Source organism: Saccostrea cucullata, unplaced genomic scaffold, assembly GCF_032062105.1.
Source record: "Saccostrea cucullata isolate Sc308-1 unplaced genomic scaffold, CSIRO_AGI_Scuc_v1 ctg1424, whole genome shotgun sequence".
NCBI classification, from domain to species: Eukaryota; Metazoa; Mollusca; class Bivalvia; order Ostreida; family Ostreidae; genus Saccostrea; species Saccostrea cuccullata.
In genome coordinates, this window is record NW_026938228.1 from 37,299 (window position 1) to 61,648 (window position 24,350).

At 32.5% G+C, this 24,350-nt stretch overlaps 1 protein-coding gene across 1 annotated transcript; it reads left to right on the forward strand.

The window, feature by feature from the left end:
* The first annotated feature begins 892 nt into the window (after nt 1-892).
* LOC134249663 (uncharacterized) lies at nt 893-6,144 on the forward strand. The gene is made up of 3 exons (XM_062731995.1): nt 893-960; nt 2,251-2,317; nt 5,400-6,144. The coding sequence occupies exon 3, from the start codon at nt 5,410-5,412 to the stop codon at nt 5,845-5,847; it is 438 nt and encodes a 145-aa protein (XP_062587979.1). The 5' UTR covers nt 893-960; nt 2,251-2,317; nt 5,400-5,409; the 3' UTR covers nt 5,848-6,144.
* The last annotated feature ends 18,206 nt before the right edge of the window (nt 6,145-24,350 follow it).

The following is a 24,350-nucleotide window of genomic DNA, read 5'->3' on the forward strand; positions in this document are numbered from 1 at the left end:
GGTCTATGAAAAAATATTGCTAATTTCTAAAGAAAAAAAGATTTTATGTGTTATTTATCACATAGTAATCGGTGTTCCTAGGAATTAATGTGACTGCACCGCGTCGCCCAATACTTGTGTTGTCCGATCATTTTCTTTCACCGACAAGACAAGAAAAATTTAGTCACCCGACCATCGGCTTAAATGTGACCTAGGCATAAGCCGCCAATTGTAAAAGTTATCGTTCCTTACAAAAGACCACTGCCCGATCCCCATAAATTGTGGAATATTTTTGATTTTGACGTTAATGTTAAGGATGTACAAGGTGTCTTCGGTACAGCACGCGAAAAAATAAATACTTCCCTTCAACAATATTGAGATACGCAAAATATATTTTAAAATTTGAAACAAAAATGACATGAATGATTTTTTAAGCAAGAAATGTATTATGAATCCAAAAGGCTACATGTTTGATATGTTTCAAATCTACATGATATACATGTATGATATGATTGAGAATTTTTAATTAAAGACTTTAATTTTGTGCTTTGATTCAATCGAAGCAGATATCTGATATTGAACATATTTACGAGCTTTAGTCTTTAAGTACAATTAAAGCCAAGCTTTAAGGTCATATTCAGGTAAATAGTCAAATATTATAACTTGAATGTCACAAAACTAACGTTCATTTTCTCCCTAAATTTTGATAGTAATATTTTCTTCTTGTATAAAATGTTTGAAACATAAATTTAGGAGGGAAAAGTGTTGTCATTATATATTTTTCCTGTTCAACTTGCACATAATACATATATTTTACAATCTTTTTTTACAATGTTAACAACGTGTGGTCTTACACAATAGCAGAAAAATATGAAGACAGTCTCTATTCTCTGAAACCCCAATAATTTGTTTATTTAGATACTACATTGTCCACAGGAAGTGAAGAAACGAACACCGACTTTTCCCAAACAGCGATTTTTCGTAAGTTGACACTGATTAATCTATACTGTCATTTTTAACATAAAGCTTTGAGGCTACGAGTCTAAAAAGGAAATTATTTTCTTTCAAATTTAACAATTGAAAACACAATACTTTTTCATTCTTAAATATTTACGCAGTTGTGATAAGGCTGTCCGAAGGCTAAAAATGCCTTGAAAATATACATTATATTTTGAGCTAGATTTAAATTTTAATATGTAATCCTTGTTTAAAATTGTAGTCAACTTGAGATAATAGTTTAATCAGGTTCTATTTTAAAGCTTTTTTGTGATGTCGCATGACTGTGTTGATCACGTGACGGAGATTTATGATATTCCTAATTGTTGCACAAAAATCGCTTCGGCACAAGTGCAAAACAGAAATATTGTGCAAAGTTTGGTACATAGATCAATTCATCGTGATCTCTGATATATAGAAAGTGCTGGGGGCAGGTTTAATTTTTACCTGTTTAGAAAATATTTTACGAGATATTCAACTTAACAACACAAGAAGAGGTGTTTTCCACTCTTTATCGAGATTTATACAAAAACGGCTAAACTACACACCATCCCCCAGCAAAACTCAGTAAGAGGCCATACTTCTCTTATAGATTCACACTGAATATCTTCAATTTGTCCTTGTTTATCACTTGTGCCAGTCCAATATAAATACGATTCATAAATTCTAACTCTGTCTACGGACGTGTAAGGGGAGCGTTTCACACATAATTTTTTGCTATTGTTTGAATATGTGCATATCGGACAAACAATAGGAATATGGATATTTAGATTTCAAATGTTCAACATCATAACAGCACACTCGAGCTTAAAAAACAATTCTTACATTTGAATGAAACAACAAGTCCCCAAAATAAATCTACATGCCATGTAATAATTATGACACTTTCCCCGTCATGTCAGCTCAAGAATGCAGTGTCTTGACGTCATATTCTATTATGACGTCATATCTAGGTAGTTCAGAGAAGTTAGTACAGTTTGAACAGTTTGTAATTTTACGGGCAGCCTTATCCTAGCTGCGTATTAGGTTTGATTTCTCGCAATGAATTTTTCGAATTTTAACCATGGTAATATCATGTCAAAGATTTTATTAATTTTGTCGTTTGCAACATTTTTTGCTGTGAAAATATTTCAAGTAGAGAGATATAAAGTAAATCTTTAAAGAAATAAAGAAAGAGTTATGAATTTTTCCAAGAGCAATGTAAAACATTCAATGTACATCACACTGTTTTTACGTAATCATGTTGTTACAATTCATGTACACTGTATGTTGTAGTTGCCGTAGGATTCGCGGTTGCACTGATAATTGCCGTCAGTTTTGCAATCAGTATATACAAAATAAGGTCTGTGTTCTTAAATTTCATTTCAATTAAGTTAGATTCAATCAAAGAGTTAAATACAACTTCAGATAACTACATTTGTATCTTATAGAATGTATTATAAAAGTTTTACTCTTCCTTTTGGACATATGCAAGGTTTCTGGTTTTAGTATAGAATTTTTTAAGAACTTTTGAACAAATTTAAAGGTACAAAACATGTTTTATTCTGCCATATTCAACCTACCAAGCTAGCCTTCCTTCGAATCAAAGTTTTGATAATTCCTAATGCATTTCCTATATAAAATCTTAATAGAAAGGACCTACATTATTTTTAACCATGTAATTTCTCTAAAATCCATATAGTTCATAGACATTTTCAATAAAATACATTGTTTTATTCTTTTTTTCCGATTACATGTATATATATTTCGGCTAAAAATGCAAATATAGAAACCAGAGAGAAATTCCAGCACTGTTCTTTAATTTTGATTTACTTTCCTTAACATCTAATTATTATTCATAATGATCAAGAGTTTCTGTCTTGTAATTTACGTTATTGCAAACAAATTGTTTATAATGTCTTTTGCATGGATTTTTTTTAATAACTTAAGTTCGTAATTACCGTGCGGTGCCTCCTTCACATGACTTATATAGAACTGTTCTCATCCGGTAACCTAGCTTTCACCATAATATGGCAAATCTTACCCTTCCCAGCATAACATGGTAAATGACGACCTGGTGGCTGTCTGCCCCTTTAGTTTACACATTGTACAACAAAGCCATCACTACTTTTCTTTCTTGTTGTATTTTTTATTCAATCCATAAAAACAAACACATGTGCTTTTGTTTACCTCTGTAACATTCGCTTTATTTATTTCCGCCGTCTAGAGAATTCCAAACGGGAGATCACTCTTTTTATAAATGAAAAAAAACTATATATTATACCTTTTTTCTCCGGACACCCTGCCTTGTCAATGACCTTAATTTTCTGGACTTTTAAATATCAATTAACAGCATTTTTTATCCCAAGCTGCACTCTCAAAAGAACTTATCTGAGAAAATTTGTCAGTTGCCTGTCGTCGTTGTTGTTACAAACATTTTTTCTCATTTCATCATCCCAAATCCACTTGAAAATTTTGAACAAATTTAGCATAATGCTTTCTATGAAGAGTATTCAAAGAATGTTTCCACTTAAGCATAGTATCGTGGCCCCTTTTTCGTACCCCTCTAACTTTATCTAATTAACTCAAATCTTAATTAATGTACACTTAACCCATATTTTGTTATCTTTGTGGTACATGTCTTGCTTGCAAAAATTGTCCTGGAAAACGGCGCTTTCATTTTATTTCAGGTAATTAAAAAACCCTGTAGTGGTTGTTAATTCCGGAATGTTGCGCTTTTCCGGGTTGGGTTTTAATTGTGACACATTAATATTCAGAGTAGGCGAGGCACTATGTCGATCGACTAAGAACACGTTTTAGCCCGTTATAATGGTTTCTGGAATATAATACAAAATATACAGAAAAGTAAACACAAAAAATTTCTCCATGATTATGCCAGTTTTTTTTAAAATAAGGGTGCAGGGGAGGATCTTTGATATGTACATGTACTCCCTTCCTAAATCCATACCCCCTCCCCCCCAATTTCTGGTCGTTTCTAGGTGGAAATGTATTCAATTTAACACATAAATAAACTGATAAACTGATGAAAGAAGCCAACTTGTCTTTGAACACGGAAAAATCATATTAAAGAATAATTTAAATTAAGAAAAATATTTTCTCAAATATTAGTACCGTATCGATTTTTTTTAAAAATATTAAACTCTCTCTCTCTCTCTCTCTCTCTCTCTCTCTCTCTCTCTTTCTCTCTCCTTTCTTTTATAGTGGAGAAGATACTTAGTACATACAAATAATGGTGTACAGGATTTTTTTGCGATGCTGCATGTGGTGATATTTCATCAATAAAACAATTTCATTATATGCATGTGTGACTGTTTTGAGCTTTTTTTAGCTAGAATATTTTGGTTGTTGTTTTTTCTGGTCCCAGTAAGCAGTTCCAAGTGTTAAACCATCTAGAATTGCTTCTACCCTGTGTGCCTATATTTTTTACTTAAAAACAATTTGAGGAATAATGCTATTGCGTAGATTGGGACTCTTTGAAACTCTTTGAGTCTCCAAACGTTTCCCCTAAATCCAAAAACAAAAAAAGATATCATTAAATTTTGTCCAATTTAATATTCCATTATCCTATTGAATTACTTGGCAGAAAAAAACTCGATGTTGATTACTGGTAATTGAAAATGTACATGTACATGTAACCAGAGAAACGGTATAAGTTGGTCGCTTTCCGATGGAATGTTTATCGGAGCCACAGTCACATGGTTTACTGATTTTTTTGTATTCATAAAGTTACCTGACTCTACAAATCAGGTGATAAATTGGAATACTAAACAGGTCACAATGAGGTCAATGACATGTAAATACCCGTAAAAAGTGAAGAAAACGGTCGGTGTTTTGTACCTTTTTTCATAAAGTTTACCCCGAGCGCAGGCTTGCCCAAATTACTCCCTTAAATATGTTAAATTTATAACAGTTCTACACATTCTGTCCTTTTGAGAAATTTGGGCAAGAATGCGCTCACCATGTATTCCAGCTTTAAAAATCGGTATAACTTTGAATAACAATGGAGTTTTGTAAATTGCCTTTACCCCTTTTACGAAACAGTCTCGTTCTTTATTTTTACTTACTTTTAAATATTGTAATTTTACAAAGTTCCCATTAAGACCTAGAAGAATTGCTAGATTAATCTCATCAAGCTACTTTCTATAATTTATTTTTGCACAAATTACCGGTAGCCACTTTTTGTACACTAAGTGCAATCATTCTATATCGACATGAAGCGCCAAACTCACTTTTTACGACTTATAATTAAGAATAACTGAAAATCTACTGTCATCTTGTAAAAATCTGTTCCATAAGAACCAGTGAGACAGAAAACATAGTACATAAAATTGATATATTTATGAAATATTGACTCTAATTTAAACTTATTTCCTTAAATCAGAAACTCTATTTACATAAAGATTTTTTTCCCCAAAATCATGTAGAGCAATAACAATGAGAAAAAGACGAAAAGAATTGATGCGTCTCCCAAGTATTCCAAAATCACAGGACCCTCCATACGAAATGCAAGTAACCAATCCAGAGAATCCGTATTTCGATCCCGACTATGAAATAATAGAGGAACAAGATGAGGGTTACGAACATTTGCCAGAACCAGGAGAAACAACTTTAACTCTAACAGACGGCGATGGGCCATATATAGATCCTGACAATGTAGACGGAAAATATTTAGATGTAGTGCATAGCGAAAAAGAACCCAATGATTACATTAACGTTTCTCCTTACATTGAATTAGTAGATGATACAATTGACGATGTTCTTAAATCAGAGGCTGTGGACATTTTACAATCAGAGAATGCTGCTGCAATAAATTTAACGGTGAAAATAGATGTGGAAGAAAATAAAGAGGTAAACGAAGATTTTCCACCATGAATGCAATTCAGATTTTGAATACCAATAGTTTTTTAACATGTACATATATTCAACCTTTCTGTAAATCTAAGAATTTTTTAATCACAAGTTACAAATACCAAGAACATCATCTTTTTAGATAATAAGGTTCATATCCAGCTTGCGTAGGATGATTAAAAGATAGAAAATTTGTTTCGTAATTATGTAGAGATGTTGTCGAGGAAAAGAGTACCAAACTTAAAAGATCATTTCGGAAAACTTACCAAATCAATTTTGTATATGCATTTCCAGTTTTTTAAAAACATGATTTTAGTTTGTGGTGTGGTACATTATCATTGAATATAATACAAATAAAACTGTACTCAGAAGAAAAAAAAACAAACAATTTTATGCTATTATATTTTATGCTATATATCGATAGGGTCGATCGATAAAGTTCTGCCAAATTATAATTAATTAAACTATTGGTAGTTGTTACCCGATACTTATCATTAGCACCTTCAAAGTTTGGCTTCTCTGGATGTCAATCATCTATCGCCTCGAGGTAAACAATGCAATCAAGCATAGATATTTAGCTTGCAGAAAAAAAAATTATGATTACCGTTTTTCCAAGTAACTTTCGTTCGAATATGAATGAAATGCGTAAATATTCCATTTCTTTTATTTTATTTAAAAAGAAAATATTCAAATTTAATTTAACATTGTGCCACGTCCATGTGATTGCATCATCACGGTAAAGTTGACGAATGTTTTCTTATATACGGGAGGCTATTGTGTTTCTGTGCTTGGCTACATGTAACCAAAAAGTCAAATACTGGCGTGGATAAATAGAGGATTTTCAATGTTTTGTCGTTGAATATGGAATTTATTTCACGAGTGGGACAGGATTTTTGATATTTTCACGAGTGCGAAGCACGAGTGAAAATATCAAAGAATCCTGTCTCACGAGTGAAATAAATTCCATATTCAAGAACAAAACATTGAATTTTCTGTTTATTACATTTTTAAAAAAAATCTTTGATTTTTTCTTTGTCTCTGTCTTTTTGTACTACAGTCATAGGCTTGTGACGTCATAGTTGAGCGGTTGAGACGTCATAGCTATGTGAAGTGAATACACTGTAAACAAGGATTTAGCAACATATTTTTGGTAATTTTGACAGTTTTATTCGCTGTCAGAATGGTTTATTTATTTCCATCTATCTTATATTAGGTCAAGGAAGATTTTTTTACAGCAATCTTCGTTATGGGAAGGGAAGTCGAGAGTTTTCCCGCACTTCTGATATTCGTCACACTGTGACAGGATATCATTTTGATATCCTTTCACACTGTGACAGGATATCATTTTTATTCAATGAATAAATTACAGTATTTCACGGATAAAAATGTAATAAAAGAAAGAATATCACATTCATAGATTTTAATGATAATTAAGTGCAAGCGCTAAAATTTATTTGCGCCAATGCATTCCCGCTTGGGTTTGCGCTGAAATACGTATGCGCCAAAATTTCTCCGTTTACAGTATGTAAAAAAAATATACTGCAATTTGTTTAGTAGCTATTCGGTTTAGCAAAAAGACAACTTGAAAATGAAATTTCATATGTAAAACTCTTTCTATGTTCTTATTCAGTACTGGACAATAAGCACATCAAAGATTTCTAGTGCAAATAGTCTTGTTCGAGTAATAAATCAAACCAGTAGAATATTATATTTTTACTTTAGGCAATAGTTCTTTATACTTAAATGATTTGTAAAAGTTCTTTATACTTAACGTAGAACCTACGTCGTATGACATCATAACTAGTGAATGTGTTTAGCCTGTGCTAGATCCATTATGACGTCATAATTAATGCAATGTCATTTCCCGTACTTTACAACTTCAGTATAGAAATGATACAAAATACTGCATTTTGAAATTCACAGAATTTGATTTAAAATCATGCCGAAATAATCTTCATAATATTCGATTTATATATTATTTTTTAATTATTTTTTAATATAATGCTTAATGACATTATATTTCTTGAATTAGAGAAACTTGTAGGCACCTTTCATTTAATAGATCTTGACCTTAATTAAGCTGACAAATCAAAGACTATATCGTGTGATGAAATTGCCATGTATACAACAAACTAATAGTAAATGGCATGTAACTATTTTGGAGGAATGCAAAAATATTTTTTTTTTAAATCGACAGTTGCCAACTTAATAGTGTAATATCTTGATGAAATGGGTCTAAGACAAAGATGTACGTGTTGTAGATTGTGTGTACATTTTGTTATATCTATCATGAAATGATGTGCATTCTTTTTCATAATTATTTGTTACTTATTCATATTCTTGGGCTTTTATTACAATATCTCTATTAAATATGATCTTTTAAATTAAAAGTACAATTTTTATAAACATTTTTAAGCTGAAAGTAGCCCCGAACAGTCATTTAACAATAAAATCCGTGTAAGTGCAAAAAGGTCAAGAATATTAGTATCGGTAAATAACCTCATCTCTCATTAGTTAGAGGGGAAACGTATATATTTTAATCACTTTTTGTAATCATTTGGGTATGTTCTTTATCATATTAAAGATTGAAAACATTGTGACAAAGACTTCTGATATATATTTACAAATGTAGGGTGGAAAATTGACTGAAAATAAATACAGTTCATTTGCCTATAGTTTTGAAAATGTGGACTTATCTTTTATGTCAATTGAATAAAAAGAATTTATTCTCAGGAAATATTGTTTAATACTGTTCAATTAATAAACAATAAAAATAATGATGTTTAAAGAAGCAACTCTGGGATTTTGTTGTCTTCTTTGCATGACAAGTACCCCTAAAATGACTGAAATTGTGAAGTCGCAATTTGTGTTTATCATTCCATGTTTATCTGGCTGCACTACATTTAATAACAAGGAAACATGTCATGTGCTTTTAACTGATTGATAAGCAAGTGCTAATCTATCATTATGAAAAGTTTGAAAATCTTGTGACAAAGACTTCTCCGACATAGGTTCTACCTTAAATGGTTTGTAAAACCATCGTAGCTATCATCCGGGAAACACGGTGGTGTCTGTATCATACTTTGTACTGTAAATCACTTTTTATTCGCGAGAACTTTATTTTCGCGTAATTACGCGAGGAAGTGTGCTCGCGAAAATTTAATTCTCGCGTATAAAAGTATTCCTTAAGAATATATAGAGCAATAACCACGATTCGCGAAAATTTTGTCTCGCTAATCAAGAGTCAATGACTATTTCGCGAAAATAAAGTGTCGCGAAAATTTAGTGATCTACAGTATTCATGGTGAAAGGGTGTTGCTTTCCGGTTCTTTTACAGGAGAATTGCACTTGGCTGAGTCATCAAATGCCTGAGAAAACAATTTGATAAAACAGTTCATTGAATCATAACAAGTTCAGCCACTTAACACCTTTATTTCCTTGCAAGGAAGTTGGAGAGGTTTTATATAGTAACTTAATCGTGTAGGCTCGTTTATTGGTGAGTGAGTATTAAAAGCTGTTTAAATAGGATGTGACATAATTTATATCGGGATTGATATCAAATGCTTTTTGATTTATAGATATGTGCCTTGCAAGGGTTTCCTCCGCTTTGTAGTGCCCTTGTTAGTCTTTAGTTCTAGTGTTTCTACCGTTCACGGTAGCCTACTGGTAGAGCGTTCGCTTCGTGATCTGGAAGCCCGAGTTCGATTCTCGTTCGCGGCACCGCGTCAAACCTAAGACGTAAAAATAGGTAGTGACTGTTCCTTCGCAAAGTACTCGGCATCAGAAGTGAAAGTCACGGGTCTTTCGGATATGACCTTAAAAACGTAGGTCCCGTGTCACGGTAGGCGCTGGCACGATAAAGAACCCTGACTGTTCAATGGCCCTGAGTGCCGCGTATAGGTCTAAATTTGAAGCCCTTCACCGGCATACGGTGACTTCTCCATATGAGTGAAAAATTCTGGAGAGGGACCTCAAACAATATACAATCAATCAATCAATCTAGTGTTTCTATAAGCAATAATGCTTCGAGGCATGGTAGCGAAAAGTAAGACATCATCTGGCTTAAAAAATGGAAGAATACCAGAAAACATCTATAGTTTTCGTTTATACTATATTTTGCAAATGCAGATACAACTTCATCTTCGCTAGCCAAGGGTTTCAATCCGAAATCTACTCTACAACCCTTGGCAGATTTAATCCTATCAAACGGGAACTTTAAATGCGCCGCCTATGGTCGTAATTGAGTTAAGTCCCTTGAAGCTCTTTCATATTTGTGCAATGAAAATAGCCGTAACAGACGTAAATCAACATGACGTTTGAAACAATATGGCGACATCCTTGCAATTTGATGTGGAATATAATCCAACACCTCATGCAGCTGTTGGCACACCTTAAAATTGGTAGAAAATATCGTTCCTCGTGATTTTTTGTCAAGAGTTTGACAATACTTTCTACATGTTGCCGTATCAATTGTTATCAATGAGCAGTGACATTTGATTGGCTTGAATTGATGCACCTAAAATGCGTAACACTGACTTATGTGGTCCTTTCAATAATTATTGAAGACATATAATCAAAAGAAAAAAATAATAAATTAATTACTCCCTTGTTTTTTTTTAGCATATATCACGTCCTAACTTTCATCCCTTGTACATAATACTCTTCTTTTGCATAAAACAGGAACAGACTTTAATTCAGCCGAAAATCGTTGATTAGTAAAAACCTTGTTTAGACTGAGACTTCGCAGCCAATCAAATTCGTTTGCCCGAGTTCTAAAATTTTCAGCCAAATCTGCCAAGTGTTGTAGAGTAGATTTCGGATCGGAAACCCTTGGCTACCTAATACAGTTTCAACTGTGAATAGATTTTTATGATAGCTTCGCTTTCCCATATTTTGCAATTTAATTTTTATTTTCATTTATTGTTACTAAATAAAGTAATTTAAATTATTATTTAACTTTGTAATTAAGAAAAATTTGTATAAAATTTCAAAATTCAGGTCAAATAAATCAAATTTCCTAAAGATAATTGAGACAAATTCTGAGTATGTTGTCAAGACTCTTTACCTTTCTGTCACAATCTTGACCAAGCCATTCTTGTCTCAGCCAATCAGTGCCATCGGAACACCTACCAACCACTGGACACCATTTACAATCAAACGAATCGTCCTGAGTTAAACAAGTTGTACAATCCTTGGCAATATTACAGGCTGTAAGCAAGTATGAAGACATGAAAGCTTCGAAGCTTGAATAAGAAACAATTTAATGTAAAACTAAAATGAAAATTATGAATTTGGATGCGGTACAGCAAAGAGGTTTTACAAATAGTGTCATGGATTTTAACGCTGACATTAATTTTTTATCAGACAGAAAGAAGTTGGTTTTCTTCATAGCTGTGTTGTCTTTCTTTATACTGAATACAGGGTTATTTTCGCCCCATGTTATTTGGACCCTTTTACAGACAGAAACAAGTTTGCCCCGTTTTAAATTCGCCCAGAAAGATATTTGTTTAAGGTATTATACTGTTTACTTTGAATTCGCCCCGTTTTTAATTCGCCCACTTCCGACAAGGGCGAAAATTAAACGGGGCGAAAATTTCCCTGTATTCAGTATATGATTAGGGTCCCAGTATGCTCAATAATTATATAATTTTGAGTTAAATGTTGATTGAACAGACATTTAAAGCGGCCGTTTTGATAGCTGTATTGTTGAGTCTTATTTTTCCAAGACAACCAGAAAACTTACTCTTCAATGGGTCCAAGATGACGACAGTCCCTGAACGAACTAACTTAAAGTTGATATCCAAGCGGTCGTATTCATATAAGGTTCTTCTTTTTACACCTGCAAAAATTACTTTTGTCATATACCTTACAATTTTTTTTCCTATACAAATATTTACGAAAAAAGTCTAACATTCTTAATGTTTTGCTGAGCGGGCTTAAAAAACGATGTTGAAGCGGTGAATGAGATGCTGAACCGCTTTTGACACAGAATGGGCGGAGCTTTCTCTTATTTTCATTTGTTGGTGTCAAACGGTGACAGACCTGATGTTACATCACGGAATAGAGTACAACATACTTGCATGTAAAAAATGAAATCAAATGAAAGGTATAACAAAACATTCATTAACAGAGTTCTCTACCAATATGCGTTTTGTTAGACCCTGGAGTCAAACTGTCTGCTTCATGAGTCCGACAAAACGCATGTTGCCCTCAACCTCAGTCAATAAATGTATATTATTGTTTTTCTTTCCTACATTTTGCGAGAAAATAAGAGACGTGTAAAACTATTTATATGTTCTAAATGATTTGTTTTATTTCTAAAACTGGTATCATAAAAATTTTTATGAAATAATAAAACACTGGTATCATAAAAATGTTGATGAAATAATAAAACAATTTGTTTTATGAAGTTGTAACAAATAACCTTTTCCAATCGGCCAGCAGCCCTGAAGTACGAAGCCTTATAAGGAAAATCTTTTACTCTTTAAGACTGTTTGTTATTCCTTCTTTGTTGTGACTTATCTGTTATATATGACTTGTGACTTGGCTTATATGTCATTAAAGTGATATGTTTTATCCTAGTTCAAGCAAAAATATTATTTTTTCTTGAAACTATATACGTAGCCTGCATCTTACCCACAATTTTTCGGGATAGGAAAAGTGTATGTTAACAAATATATAATAACATGAAATAAAACAAAACATCATAAAAAGTAAATCAAGAAGTAAATCAGTGTCACACCAAGGCTTCCACACGTATAGATAAGTAGGTGAATAGTGTGGAGGAAATGGCAGGTTAAGATGGAAACTACACCCCTTTTAAATTAAAAAGATAAGTGTTCAGTGCTTTATATTTGCCTTTAAGCTATCAGTACATGTCCGAAAGTTTAAAATGACAATATATTTATATTTACAAAACGGCTGTTCAAATATTTTTTAATCTAATTACTCTTTTGGTACCATTTAGCACTGTTTCTAATTGTTAAAATACATAACTTAACTGACATGATAAGTCGAAAAAAGAAAAAAAAACCAAAGGCCGTACATACTCATATAAGTATGATTTAAAAAGGAGTTTTTTGATCGCCTGTTGTTTATAATATCATTATTACTTATACCTTGTCTCATGACGTCTATGTAGAATGCATCAGACACGCCCACTTTTACGGGATGATTTCTTGTGTCAATTTCAACTACTTCTACTGGAATCTACAATACATATTTATTTTACTTGTTATGCACGAACAAAATACATTTTTAACATGATGTGTCTTACCTAGTGACATTGAATCCCTACCAAAATTAACTGAGAGAAATAAAACACTAAAAATAAGGCAATTTGGTTACGTTGTAATACTAAAATACATAGAGAGTATGATCAATTCCCGAGAACAACCAGGTCAGGTCACATGATTATACACCGAAAACAGACCGTTATATTGTTAATTCTAGTAAGTTTGATCGTGGAATTATTTTGAAATTAAAATTTAAAAACGAACACTTTTTCTTACAATGCAACTTTTAAATATTTTCATATTTATTGGCATTTAACATTGGTTTGTGAGGGCCAGATAATTAGAACTATTGTTTAACAATATTAACAACATAATAAATATATTATATTTTACCTGTTTGTACGCAAAATATATCGTGCCATTGGCGTGAACTGTTGTTTGAAAATGGAAGGGTTCTGCTGAAAAAATTATAAATTTGTTTAATGGGGTTCTATAATAAAGAGAATCAAGTGTTTTTTTAACTAATGCTGATACGTTTAAATAGATAGAAATCATATCCAGTCAACGACTATATTAGATTCTGATGTTTTGAACTAACAATTCATACTAATTCATTCTTCACACACTGAAATGACAACGGATTTGGAATGTTGTTTGTTTCCTCTAAATGTATATATCACGCACAATACAAAATATACATGTAGTAGCAGTATTTGGTTTTTCAATTTTTTTTTTAATTTTAATAATAATATGAATGCATTGTATTCGATAAATGAGAAAACAAATGAATTTCAATCCATCAACCAATAGATTAATGCTACAATTATACAACAAGGGTTTCTGATACGTTCATGAGGAGAGTAGCGTATCAGAAACCCTTGGCTAGCGAAGATGCGTGAACGCACAAATAGGCCAATCATAAACTAATGTTTGCAAACTTTCAAAGTATAAACATTATACTTACTGATAATTTAGAATTTATTTATAATTCTTGATTATACTCTAAAAGAATAGTATTTTCATTTAATCAATATCAAAAATCTTTAAAAACGATGTGTAATTTCAATGCGCGAATCCCCCCCCCCTTAAAATTGTAAATTTTACCCTCCTCAAATTTTATAGCAATCAAATGTTTAAAATTTGAGGAGAAATAATACTTTTGAAGCATAAGAAGTGAAAGCAGTCCGACCCACCCCTCTACGGAATAAGTTTAACACCTTTGAAAGGAGTGTACATTTTTTTTTTTGGTTTGGTTTTATTTTCTTTTTGCTCGTCAATAAATTTATAGTTTGGATGTAATTATTACTTATGCAGAATCCATGCACCCCCTACTCAGGAATAAATTGTGAGGCTTGGATCTTGCCTTGAATCCCCGATACATAATGATGTTAAACCATTAGGCATAGAGAGAGCGGGATACTGTCATACTGAAATATCACAGGCAGTCGCATGTTGACTTGTATGAAATGCGGATAACATACATGACGTTATACTTATCATCATGACTAATCTCTATCTGATAGCTAACAAGATTGACCAACCCTCCCCCCTAATAACAAAAATGTAGCGATCATAATTTTAAAAAACACTCTCCGTCAGATCTATCATATTTATTATTTTATACTTTAATTCATAAGCAAAGATAGTCTCCGAAAATAAGTGTAAAGTGTTTTCAAAATGGTAGATTTGATTCTATCATGTCATGTCATATCATGAAAAGTAACTCAAATAGACTCAATCCGAAAGGGGCCGGGGGGGGGGGGTGTTGAATTAAGTACATGTACTTTATCCTCTCTTGACATGCTTGAGGTGTCTGTGGAAGTTCATAATTTAGTTTGTGTTTTTATTGAAAACACACATATTACATATATTTGATTGACTTTTACACAAGTTCGATCATGGAGAGATTTCATCTAAAGTTGCACCGAGAGAAAATGAGTGATTCTTCATGTTGTACTTTATATCAGATACAAACTAGAGGGGGTGGGCAATAATTCACAATTACTAGTATCGCTTAATAGAAAACAAAGCGAATTAAAATTTAACCCTTAAAAGCTTTACCAGTATTAATACTCCTCAAAAGAATATTTAAATAAATTTTGGTTGTGCACCTCAAAAGTAATGTGAACGCCTTTTTTAGTTTTGTTTTTGTTAAATTTTTCTGTTAGGCTGATCCCCCTCTTTCAACGAAAACTACCTCCTAAAGCGTGTGCATATCATGTTAAGTCTTTAAACTAATACTATTTCTTATCAAATTTTATACAGCAAGTTAAATTCACGCATGTTAATTAGGTCATCTTTAAAATAATGTTTTCTTATTCTCTCCCGACTTGGGGTAAATTATTGGATCATTAGGTAGGTCGGAAAAAACTTTGCCAGAAAATTTCAACATATTTGTTGACGGAATAAGAGGAATAAAAAAATATTGTGTCATGGTATGTAAAAAAAAAAGTCTTGAGTCGGGCCATCTTTAGACAATCGATCGGGAGAGGACAACCATTTTTTAAAGATGGTCTTAGCTATTTAATTACCGGATAATAAGTCAACACACATTTTTTAAGTAGAGTTATGGTTTCTTTTCAGGGTTTAGCAGTCTCAACGTTTAACACTTCTCCGAACGCCATGTAATATTAATTTGACATCTCTGATATATGAGTTATACCTCGTTATGCTCTCCAATGGCCTCTCCACTTCTTTACTCTTTATAAAATCCAGAAGTTTGGTTTCCGAAAAGACGATAAATCTCTTTTATTTTAAATTTCTCAACGTAACTGTAGTGCTTAAAGCTACAATTACACATGGACCGGATTCAATTATTTGATCTATCCGAAAAGACGATAAATCTCTTTTATTTTAAATTTCTCAACGTAACTGTAGTGCTTAAAGCTACAATTACACATGGACCGGATTCAATTATTTGATCTATTCGTTTTCTTTGAAATACAGAACTTTTATATACAGTTCATACTGATAACTGCATCGGACAAAACAAGATTTTTTTTTATTAATGGAATACATGTATATGTTTTATATGGCAAATTGTGACGGGGCAGCAGTACAAATCAGCTTATGATACAATTTCAATGTCAAACGCTTGCTGCGTTGATTAAAAACTTAGGAGACTAATTCATTAATCAGACTGAAACAATCGTGGAACAGTTTTCACTCTGCTCTCGGGTACCCCGCATGACAGTGGCTGGAATGAAAGACTTTTCTACATCTCTATGGGGATTTCAAATGTACTCAACTGGTTACAAAATACTAAGCCTGGTTTTTTTTGTTCGTAAAGGAATAAGGTTCAAAAGCAGAAGTAAAGATCAGCGTATTAGAAGACGAGAAGTTTTACCCAGGATTGACCAGTTTGTTTACTGACCAATGACCTTATTGACGCCCGCAAACATTTATCTGGTCACAATTTCCCATCGGGCCTGTTTAATAACGTATATGTAATGATACTAAGCTTTGTTTTGTATATTAGTTTTCTGTTTCTTTGTTATCATAATTATTTTGTTAGTCCTTTATAAACATTTATTATTAAAAAAATTGTAGTCAACCTTTATGAAATCAATTGGATATACATATACAGAATGTCATTCGCTTTGAAACATGCACGGATACACTCACTTAATAATTTAATAAATGTGCTTCATGATATTTTTATTAAAAATGTGTTAGGAAAAAAATAATTTATATCAAAATTTAAATTATGTTATTCAATTTTATAATCAAATTGATATTAGAATTTGTTTCAAAAACATCATTTCTTTTTACAAAGATAACGTTATTGAAAGTCTTTGTATCTAAGACGTCATTTAAAAAAAAAAAGATGACGTTATTCAATTACGTCATTGACGTTTTTATTTAATGGCAACATGTTGTGTTAAAACACGCATAACTTTAAAACTAAAGCAAATTTAATGCTCAAATTTTGACTGTGTGTCCCAAATTTGCTGTAGATTTGAAATATTTGAAAAAGTCAATTTCGAAAATTTTGTCATTAAGACCCCTTTTCCCAGAGAGCGGTCCATATTATGAAAAGTGACCTTTTTGAGCAAGCATGGAAGAAAACAGTCTGGATGTTAAGAGAGAAGTAGAAACTTTCCAAGGCTTTTGCACCTATGCTTATTCGATTTTATTGTACATTTATATTATTGAAGCGAAAATTATTCATTTTGAAATCCCCACTTTTTTAGATAATAAAGTCCATATTTTAATAGTATAGATGATTTAAATGATTTTTTAAAAAAGATATTCAATGTTTCTGTCATTAGGAAGTTATCAGAGAAAAATTCCCCGAACCAAAAAATAATTCCAGGAAACTCTTCAACTGAAAACTATATCCAAAGTCTGAGATTTGTTCACTAGTTTATTTAGAATGTTTTATGTAGTTTTTTTTTTTTTCAAGAGATGAAATCTGATGTCATATCAGTGATTCTGAGAATGGAATTACATTTTTATTATTTATTATTGATTATTTCATCTATTGTATTCTTTACACATTTCAATTAAAATTGAAAAGATAAAAAGGGGTATCAATTATGGATTGATTCTTTCTATTTCTTAATACGAAGGAATCAACATACAATAATTGACATCATTACTTGTACCGTTTGAAAACAGGAATACAAGGGCCACAATGAATCGCAACAACGTCACTATGGCTATCCTAAAAAATTCAAAAGATATTTTTGCTTGTCATTTCTACTTAAATGTTTGACTCAGTAAATACTGCCAAATGTTTGTCTACGTATTTATATCATACTCAAAGTTTTCATGTCTCTATAAAAAAGAACTTTAAAAAAATCCATTATATTTCCTTACAAAACTATGGTCAATATTTGTACCCGCCTACACTACATGTACGCTACTCACACATAAGTTTATATTGCAGGGATTTCAACACCCTTTTCAAGTAAACAATATTATCGTTCTAAAGATATCATTAACAAATATAGCATTTCACTGCGTTGTGTTTTGGCTGGCCTGTTTTATACCAATTTTTAGGCCTTTGTTTATGTACAAGTATTAAATTGACTACGGAATGTTTAAGCTTGACTAATGCTTAAGGCTCATGGTGTGTGTTACCGATAAACAGGAGATGCTAGGATCGTAAGAATTTGATATCCCACCTTTGAAATTCCTTAAGGTCCGAGTTAATTGCCTGTGGACATTCTTATATTGTTTGAAATTTATCGCGATGGATTACTGTTCGCTTTCTTCGCCTTTTATCCATAATTATGATGTTTCAGACAAAGGAATTCATGGATTATTCTAAACTTTAATAAACAAGTATGCTATTGATCCTACTAGGTACATATCGTGTAAATGATTTTGCTTAAAGATTGTTGGCCGTCATGCCCAGAATTTTTTTTGTATAACTCTATTTTTTTCAATAAGAAAAATACCTGTACGTATCTTTATTGGATACTTGATTTTACGGACATGTCATTTGTTTTATTATTGTTTTGAAAGTCATCAATATTTTCAAAGAGATGTAACTTTTTATTGTCTCAAAATTGTAACATGTCAATACTAATAAGAGCATTATCAAGAAAGTACATAAAAAGACGTTATACATGTTTGCTTCTGTATATGTGGATAAAAAGAGCATGATAACACTATATAAAGTATCTGAAAACCTGTAGCTAATAAAAAAAATCGATAGTTAAATAACCAGGTATTCATCATTTTTATTTTATTCATTTTTGTAACTACAATATCTTCATATATTGGCCAATCTAGAATTTTCTTGAATGCATTAATATTATGAGTTTCAGTTAAAAATGAAAGTAATAAGCTGATTATATCTGGTAAATAAATGGTGAGCTGAAATTAAAAAAAAATTAAAGAATAGGAAAACGTCATTGAATAAAATTAGCTTCAGAACAAACATCACGGCGTGTGTGACCGGTCGGCAGGGAATGCTTTCTTTTACATGGCACATGATCCGATCTCTGATGTTTTGGAGCTCCGTGTATGTTTAATGTTTAATAGACTTTTGAGCTAGAATACTGTTTGTTATCTTTACATATTTCATTTCTTTTAAATTGCATATCTGAATCATGAAAAGAATGTGGAGATAACGAACAATATTCAATCTCAAAGTCCATTAAACAATACAAAATAGGAGCAGAGCAAACACGGACTTACAAAAAATAATCAATTAGGCTTAAATAAGGATTACATTGTATTAAAATTTTAAAGAGAAAAACGGTCTATATCTATTTTTTAAAACAAACAATTACTGTGAAATAATAATAATAATAATAATAATAACCTTTATTTACCCAGGATAACACAATTAGCATAAAGCTAGTTTTCATTGTGGTCCTGCATTAAAACATATTTACAATCACATAAGGATATACAAAATTAACATTAATATAACCACAAGCTATAAAAATACAACACATACATATATAAACATGAAGAAGCATATCTTTTATACACTTAGACATTGGGGAAAAATCCATTTTAAGTATTGAGTAGCGAGATACACAGATTTAAAAATATCCACTGACCTAGAATTTCGAACATTTTGTGACAGTTTGTTCCATAAAAATGCAGATGAATATCTAAAAGAACGTTTGTAATTTTCTGTTTTGGCTCGTGGTAAATACAATATGTTTGACATAAAATCATTCGACCTGGTTTGGCGACAATTGACATCTCTTGTATATTGAAACACATTCAAATAATCTGGCATTTGATTGTCTAAAACCTTAAATAGAAAAGTGACCTGTCTAAACATAAAATAATCCTTGATTGGCATCCAGTTTAAACAGGAAAATAAAAAGGTAGTAGGAGTTAAAACATCTCGAATGTTTAAGAGTATCATAGCTGCCCTCTTTTGAAGTTTGTACAACTTTTCTAAAAACATTTGATTTTTCACATTGCACCAAACAGTGGAACAGTAAGTAAAATGCGGAAATACAATACTATTAAAAACCTTAACTAAAGCATTCGGTGGCATAAAATGACTCACTCTCTTAAGCACAGCAAGTTTTCTTAAAATTTTCTTTGAAATAAAGTCAATATGAACATCCCAAGATAAAGTATTATCAATATAAACACCAAGTAATTTGGCCTGCTTCACAAATTCAATTTGAACATCATTAAAATTTATGATAAGATTTCTCCATTTTTGTAACCTTTCGGATGTGCCAATAAGCATGCACTGCGTTTTTTGGAGATTTATACTGAGCTTATTTTTAATCATCCATTGAATTCCTAACTCTAAATCTTCTTGAAGTTTTCTCTCAATAACGTCTATGCATTTATCGCTTACATCCTGCGAGGTGTCGTCTGCGTACATTGTGACTGACGAGTGTTTAAGACATTTTGAGTAGTCATTGATATATAAAATAAAAAATAACGGTCCTAAAATTGACCCTTGAGGGACACCTAAAGATATTTCTTTTTCTCGAGACAGAGCACCTCGCCAACTGACACATTGCTTACGATTTAAAAGATAAGATTGAAAAAATTTAAAAGTATTTTCACAGATTCCAAATGACCTCAGCTTGTGTAAAAGAACTTTATAATTGACTGTATCAAAGGCCTTACGCAGGTCAATAAACAGAACTCCAGTAAGTTTACCGTCCTCCATGTTTTTAAACCATTTATCTGTTAGATTGTCTAGTGCTGTTTCACATGAGTGACCTGGCCTTAAACCTGATTGATTTTCAGTTATTAGTTTGTTCTTTGATAAATATTCATAAAAAGAATTAAAAACATGACGCTCAATAATTTTGCTAGCGACTGACAAAATAGATACGGGTCTGTAATTGTTTACTAGATTTTCATCACCCACTTTGTACAATGGAACTACTCTTGCTCTTTTCCATGCATCAACAAATGTACACGATGATATAGATTCATTAAAAATAAAATGTAATATATCACCTATATGACTAAAAGACATCTTTAAAAGTTTTACAGACAAACCATCTATACCCGTGGCTTTCGAAGATGACATTTTAACAATTTCATTTGCAATAAATTCAATTGTGATTTCTGGAATTCTAAATGAACCTGGCGGTTTAAGTTGTTCTACTTCCGGTAAAGACGAATCAAACTGTTTCCCTATTTCATACCCAATGCTACAGAAAAAATCATTGAAATAGTTAGCCATAGATTCTAAAGATGTTAAAGTTCCACTTTCCGTTTGTAATTGTGTACATGTTGAAGAATTTTGCTTTGATGGTAGAAATTGTTTTATTCTAGACCACATATCTTTTGGTCGATTGGTACATTGATCCATTGCTTCTTCTACAAAGTCCCGTTTCGCATCTCTGATCTTGAGAGTAACGCGGTTTCGGATGGCCTTATAAAGATCCCAGTCTTCCGCTGATTTTGTTTGTAGTGCTTTTTCGTGCAGATAATCACGGTTGTGCATTTCAGTTAAAATTTCATCATTTATCCATTCCTCAGACTTAACATTTATCCGCCGTTGTTTACAAGGTAAATGTTTGTCAATGACGTTGAAAAATTTTGCATTAAAAACATCCCACATTTGATTTACGTCACCACACTTCTTAATTTCATTCCAATCAACCTCACCGAGATCTTCGTGAAATTGGCCTTCATCTAAATCCCGAAAACTACGAAATTTTATGTTAACATGACTGTTTGTGCCGCTCTTTATTTTTCCTCGGACAGCATAAATTAAATGATGATCGCTTATACCCATATGTTTTACGCCAGATTTGCATATATCCTTAGGTTCGGACACATATATATGATCAATGAGGGTGCTGGAGTCTTTTGTTACTCTAGTGGCCTCTTTAATTATTTGAGACAGTCCCTGAGTTTTAATATTTTTAAGATTTGAGTTTTTATTTTCGTCCACATTAAAATCACCCATGACTATAACGTTGTCATTAGAAGTTGTTGTCGCCTCTACATATTTCTCAAAATGTTCAAGCCATTCACATTTGGAATTGGGCGGTCGATAAACCGTTATGCATGTAAGTTTAGGAGAATTTCCTATTTTTAGGCAAAAATTCAAAACTTCAATTTCATCATGTTGTTTGACTTCGGTGACATGGAATTTATTTTTGATATACACGGCAATACCCCCGCCAGGTCTGTCACGGTCACGTCTAATCAGTCTATAGCCATTAATAGATAATTCAGAGTCCGATATACTGTTGTCAATCTTACTTTCAGGAACTGCAAAAACATCAAAGGAACCCTTCCGTAATAAGATTTTAACTTGATCTAATTTACTAAGCAAAACACATACATTCAAATGCCCAAAAGAAATGCCTTTCGGTAGTAAATTGATAAAATCGTCAGCTGATTTGCCAAGATCGTAATTATTTGATATATTTTCAACACAAGAATCGCAAATCCATTCTGAAATATCAGGAAAATTGGAAAGTTCAGCGCTCCCGTTAGATTTTCTTAGACAGCCGATACAGGATACGGTCTGTTGCGTCGGCAGAGAAGACCCAGGGTTTACCTGTATATCACCGGACAGTAGGAGACATAAGGAGCTAATGAGTGGAACACAGCTCACTTTACCGTTACTGCATGATTTGGAAGTTTTATATTCATTAGTCAACAAACCTTGCAAAGTCTGTTTCCCAAAGCATTGAATTCTTAACTTCAGAATAGGCCATTGGAATCCGGGTGCATAGTGTAAACTTTCTTGCAATTCGTGCTTGTAAAGAACGCTTTTTAACTGAAGAAAAAAAAACTGAAATAACTATTTTTCGTGGGGGGTAGGGAATGGGATTAATTTACGTTGTCTTCGAGATATGGAGAGACCCACAAATTCATGACGATCATGAAACGTATAAATTTATTCATGCATTGCTACTTAGCATTTTCAAATTACGAAATCAAATCCCCACGTAAAGATATTTTTTTCTAAAACCTCGAAAATTGAAACCCACGAAAATATGTTATTTTAATCAAGTTTTTATTCGTTTTATTTTAACATTGTATGTAAATTACTTTACGCTTTCCTCCAATTAAACCAGATGTATGTTATAATTAAAAATAAAATGTTACCATTAACAAAAATGAAATCCTTGATGCAAAATAATTGCATCTTTTTAAGCGGTTTTGAGAACAGGGAACTTGAAAAAGTTTTTGGTTATAATAAATAATACTTAAGTAACTATATAATAATTAAAATATATACTGCATGCTTATATGTATCTCAGTGCATTAAGAAAAACCTTACATCGTAGAAAATGAGATAAAAGAATTGTACAGCAATTATCCATGTCTTGCACAAGAAACATTGTTTTGGAGAAGAACTGCTCTTGGCTGAATCATCGAATGCCTGAAAAGGAATAAAAATCAATAAAACCGGGTTTTCCTAATTTACATGTAACATAGTTTCTATATTCACGATAGTTTTTTTAATATTCATAACAGGAGATATTTTGTAAGTAATAAAGTTAAAGCGATAAGATAAGACAATTTTATTCAAATTAAGACCCCCGGGTGTAGGGTGGGGCCACAATAGCTGATCAGTTTTACATCATAGAAATATACAGGAAAAATCTTTAAAACTTTTTATCCCAAGAGCCACTGGGCCAGGAAAAATGAGACTCATGTGGAATCATCTTCAGGTAGTGTAGATTCAAGTTTATTCAAATCATGACCCCCGCGGGTAGGGTGGGGCCACAATGGCTGATCAAAATTTTAAATAGGACTAGATAGGGAATTTTTTTAAAATCGAGAACCACTGGGCCAGGAAAGATGAAACTCAAGTGGAATCATCCTCATGTAGTAAAGATTTAAGTTTGTTCAAATCATGACCCAGTCGCCCGCGTGGCGCAGTGGTTCGAGCGTCTGCTCTGGAGTTGCGAAACAAGGAGTCAATCCTTACGTCGCGGGTTCGAATCCCACTGCAAGACGTGGAGACGGGTCCTTGGGATGAGACCGTATAAACCGAGGTCCCTTGTCGCAGTAGGTGCTGGCACGAAAAAGATCCTCCCTGCTCAATGGCCATGAGTGCCGAGTAAAGGACAAAATTTGCAGCTCTCCACCGGCAAATGGTGGCGTCTCCATGCTCGAGGGGGCGTTAAACAATATACAATCAATCAATCAAATCATGACCGCTGGGAGTAGGGTGGGGCCACAATGGCCGATCAAAGTTTTACATAGTAGTATTGAGAGAAAATCTTCTCTAGATCCACTGACCCAGGAAAGATGAAACTCATGTGGAATCATCCTCCTGTAGTTAAGATTCAAGTTTGTTCAAATCATGACCCCCGGGGGTAGGGTGGGACCACAAAGGCCGATCAATTATTTACATAGGAATATATAGGA

Excerpts from the sequence above, each read along its gene's own strand:
- LOC134249663 (XM_062731995.1), top strand. The coding sequence starts at position 5,410 with ATGAGAAAAAGACGAAAAGAATTGATGCGTCTCCCAAGTATTCCAAAA.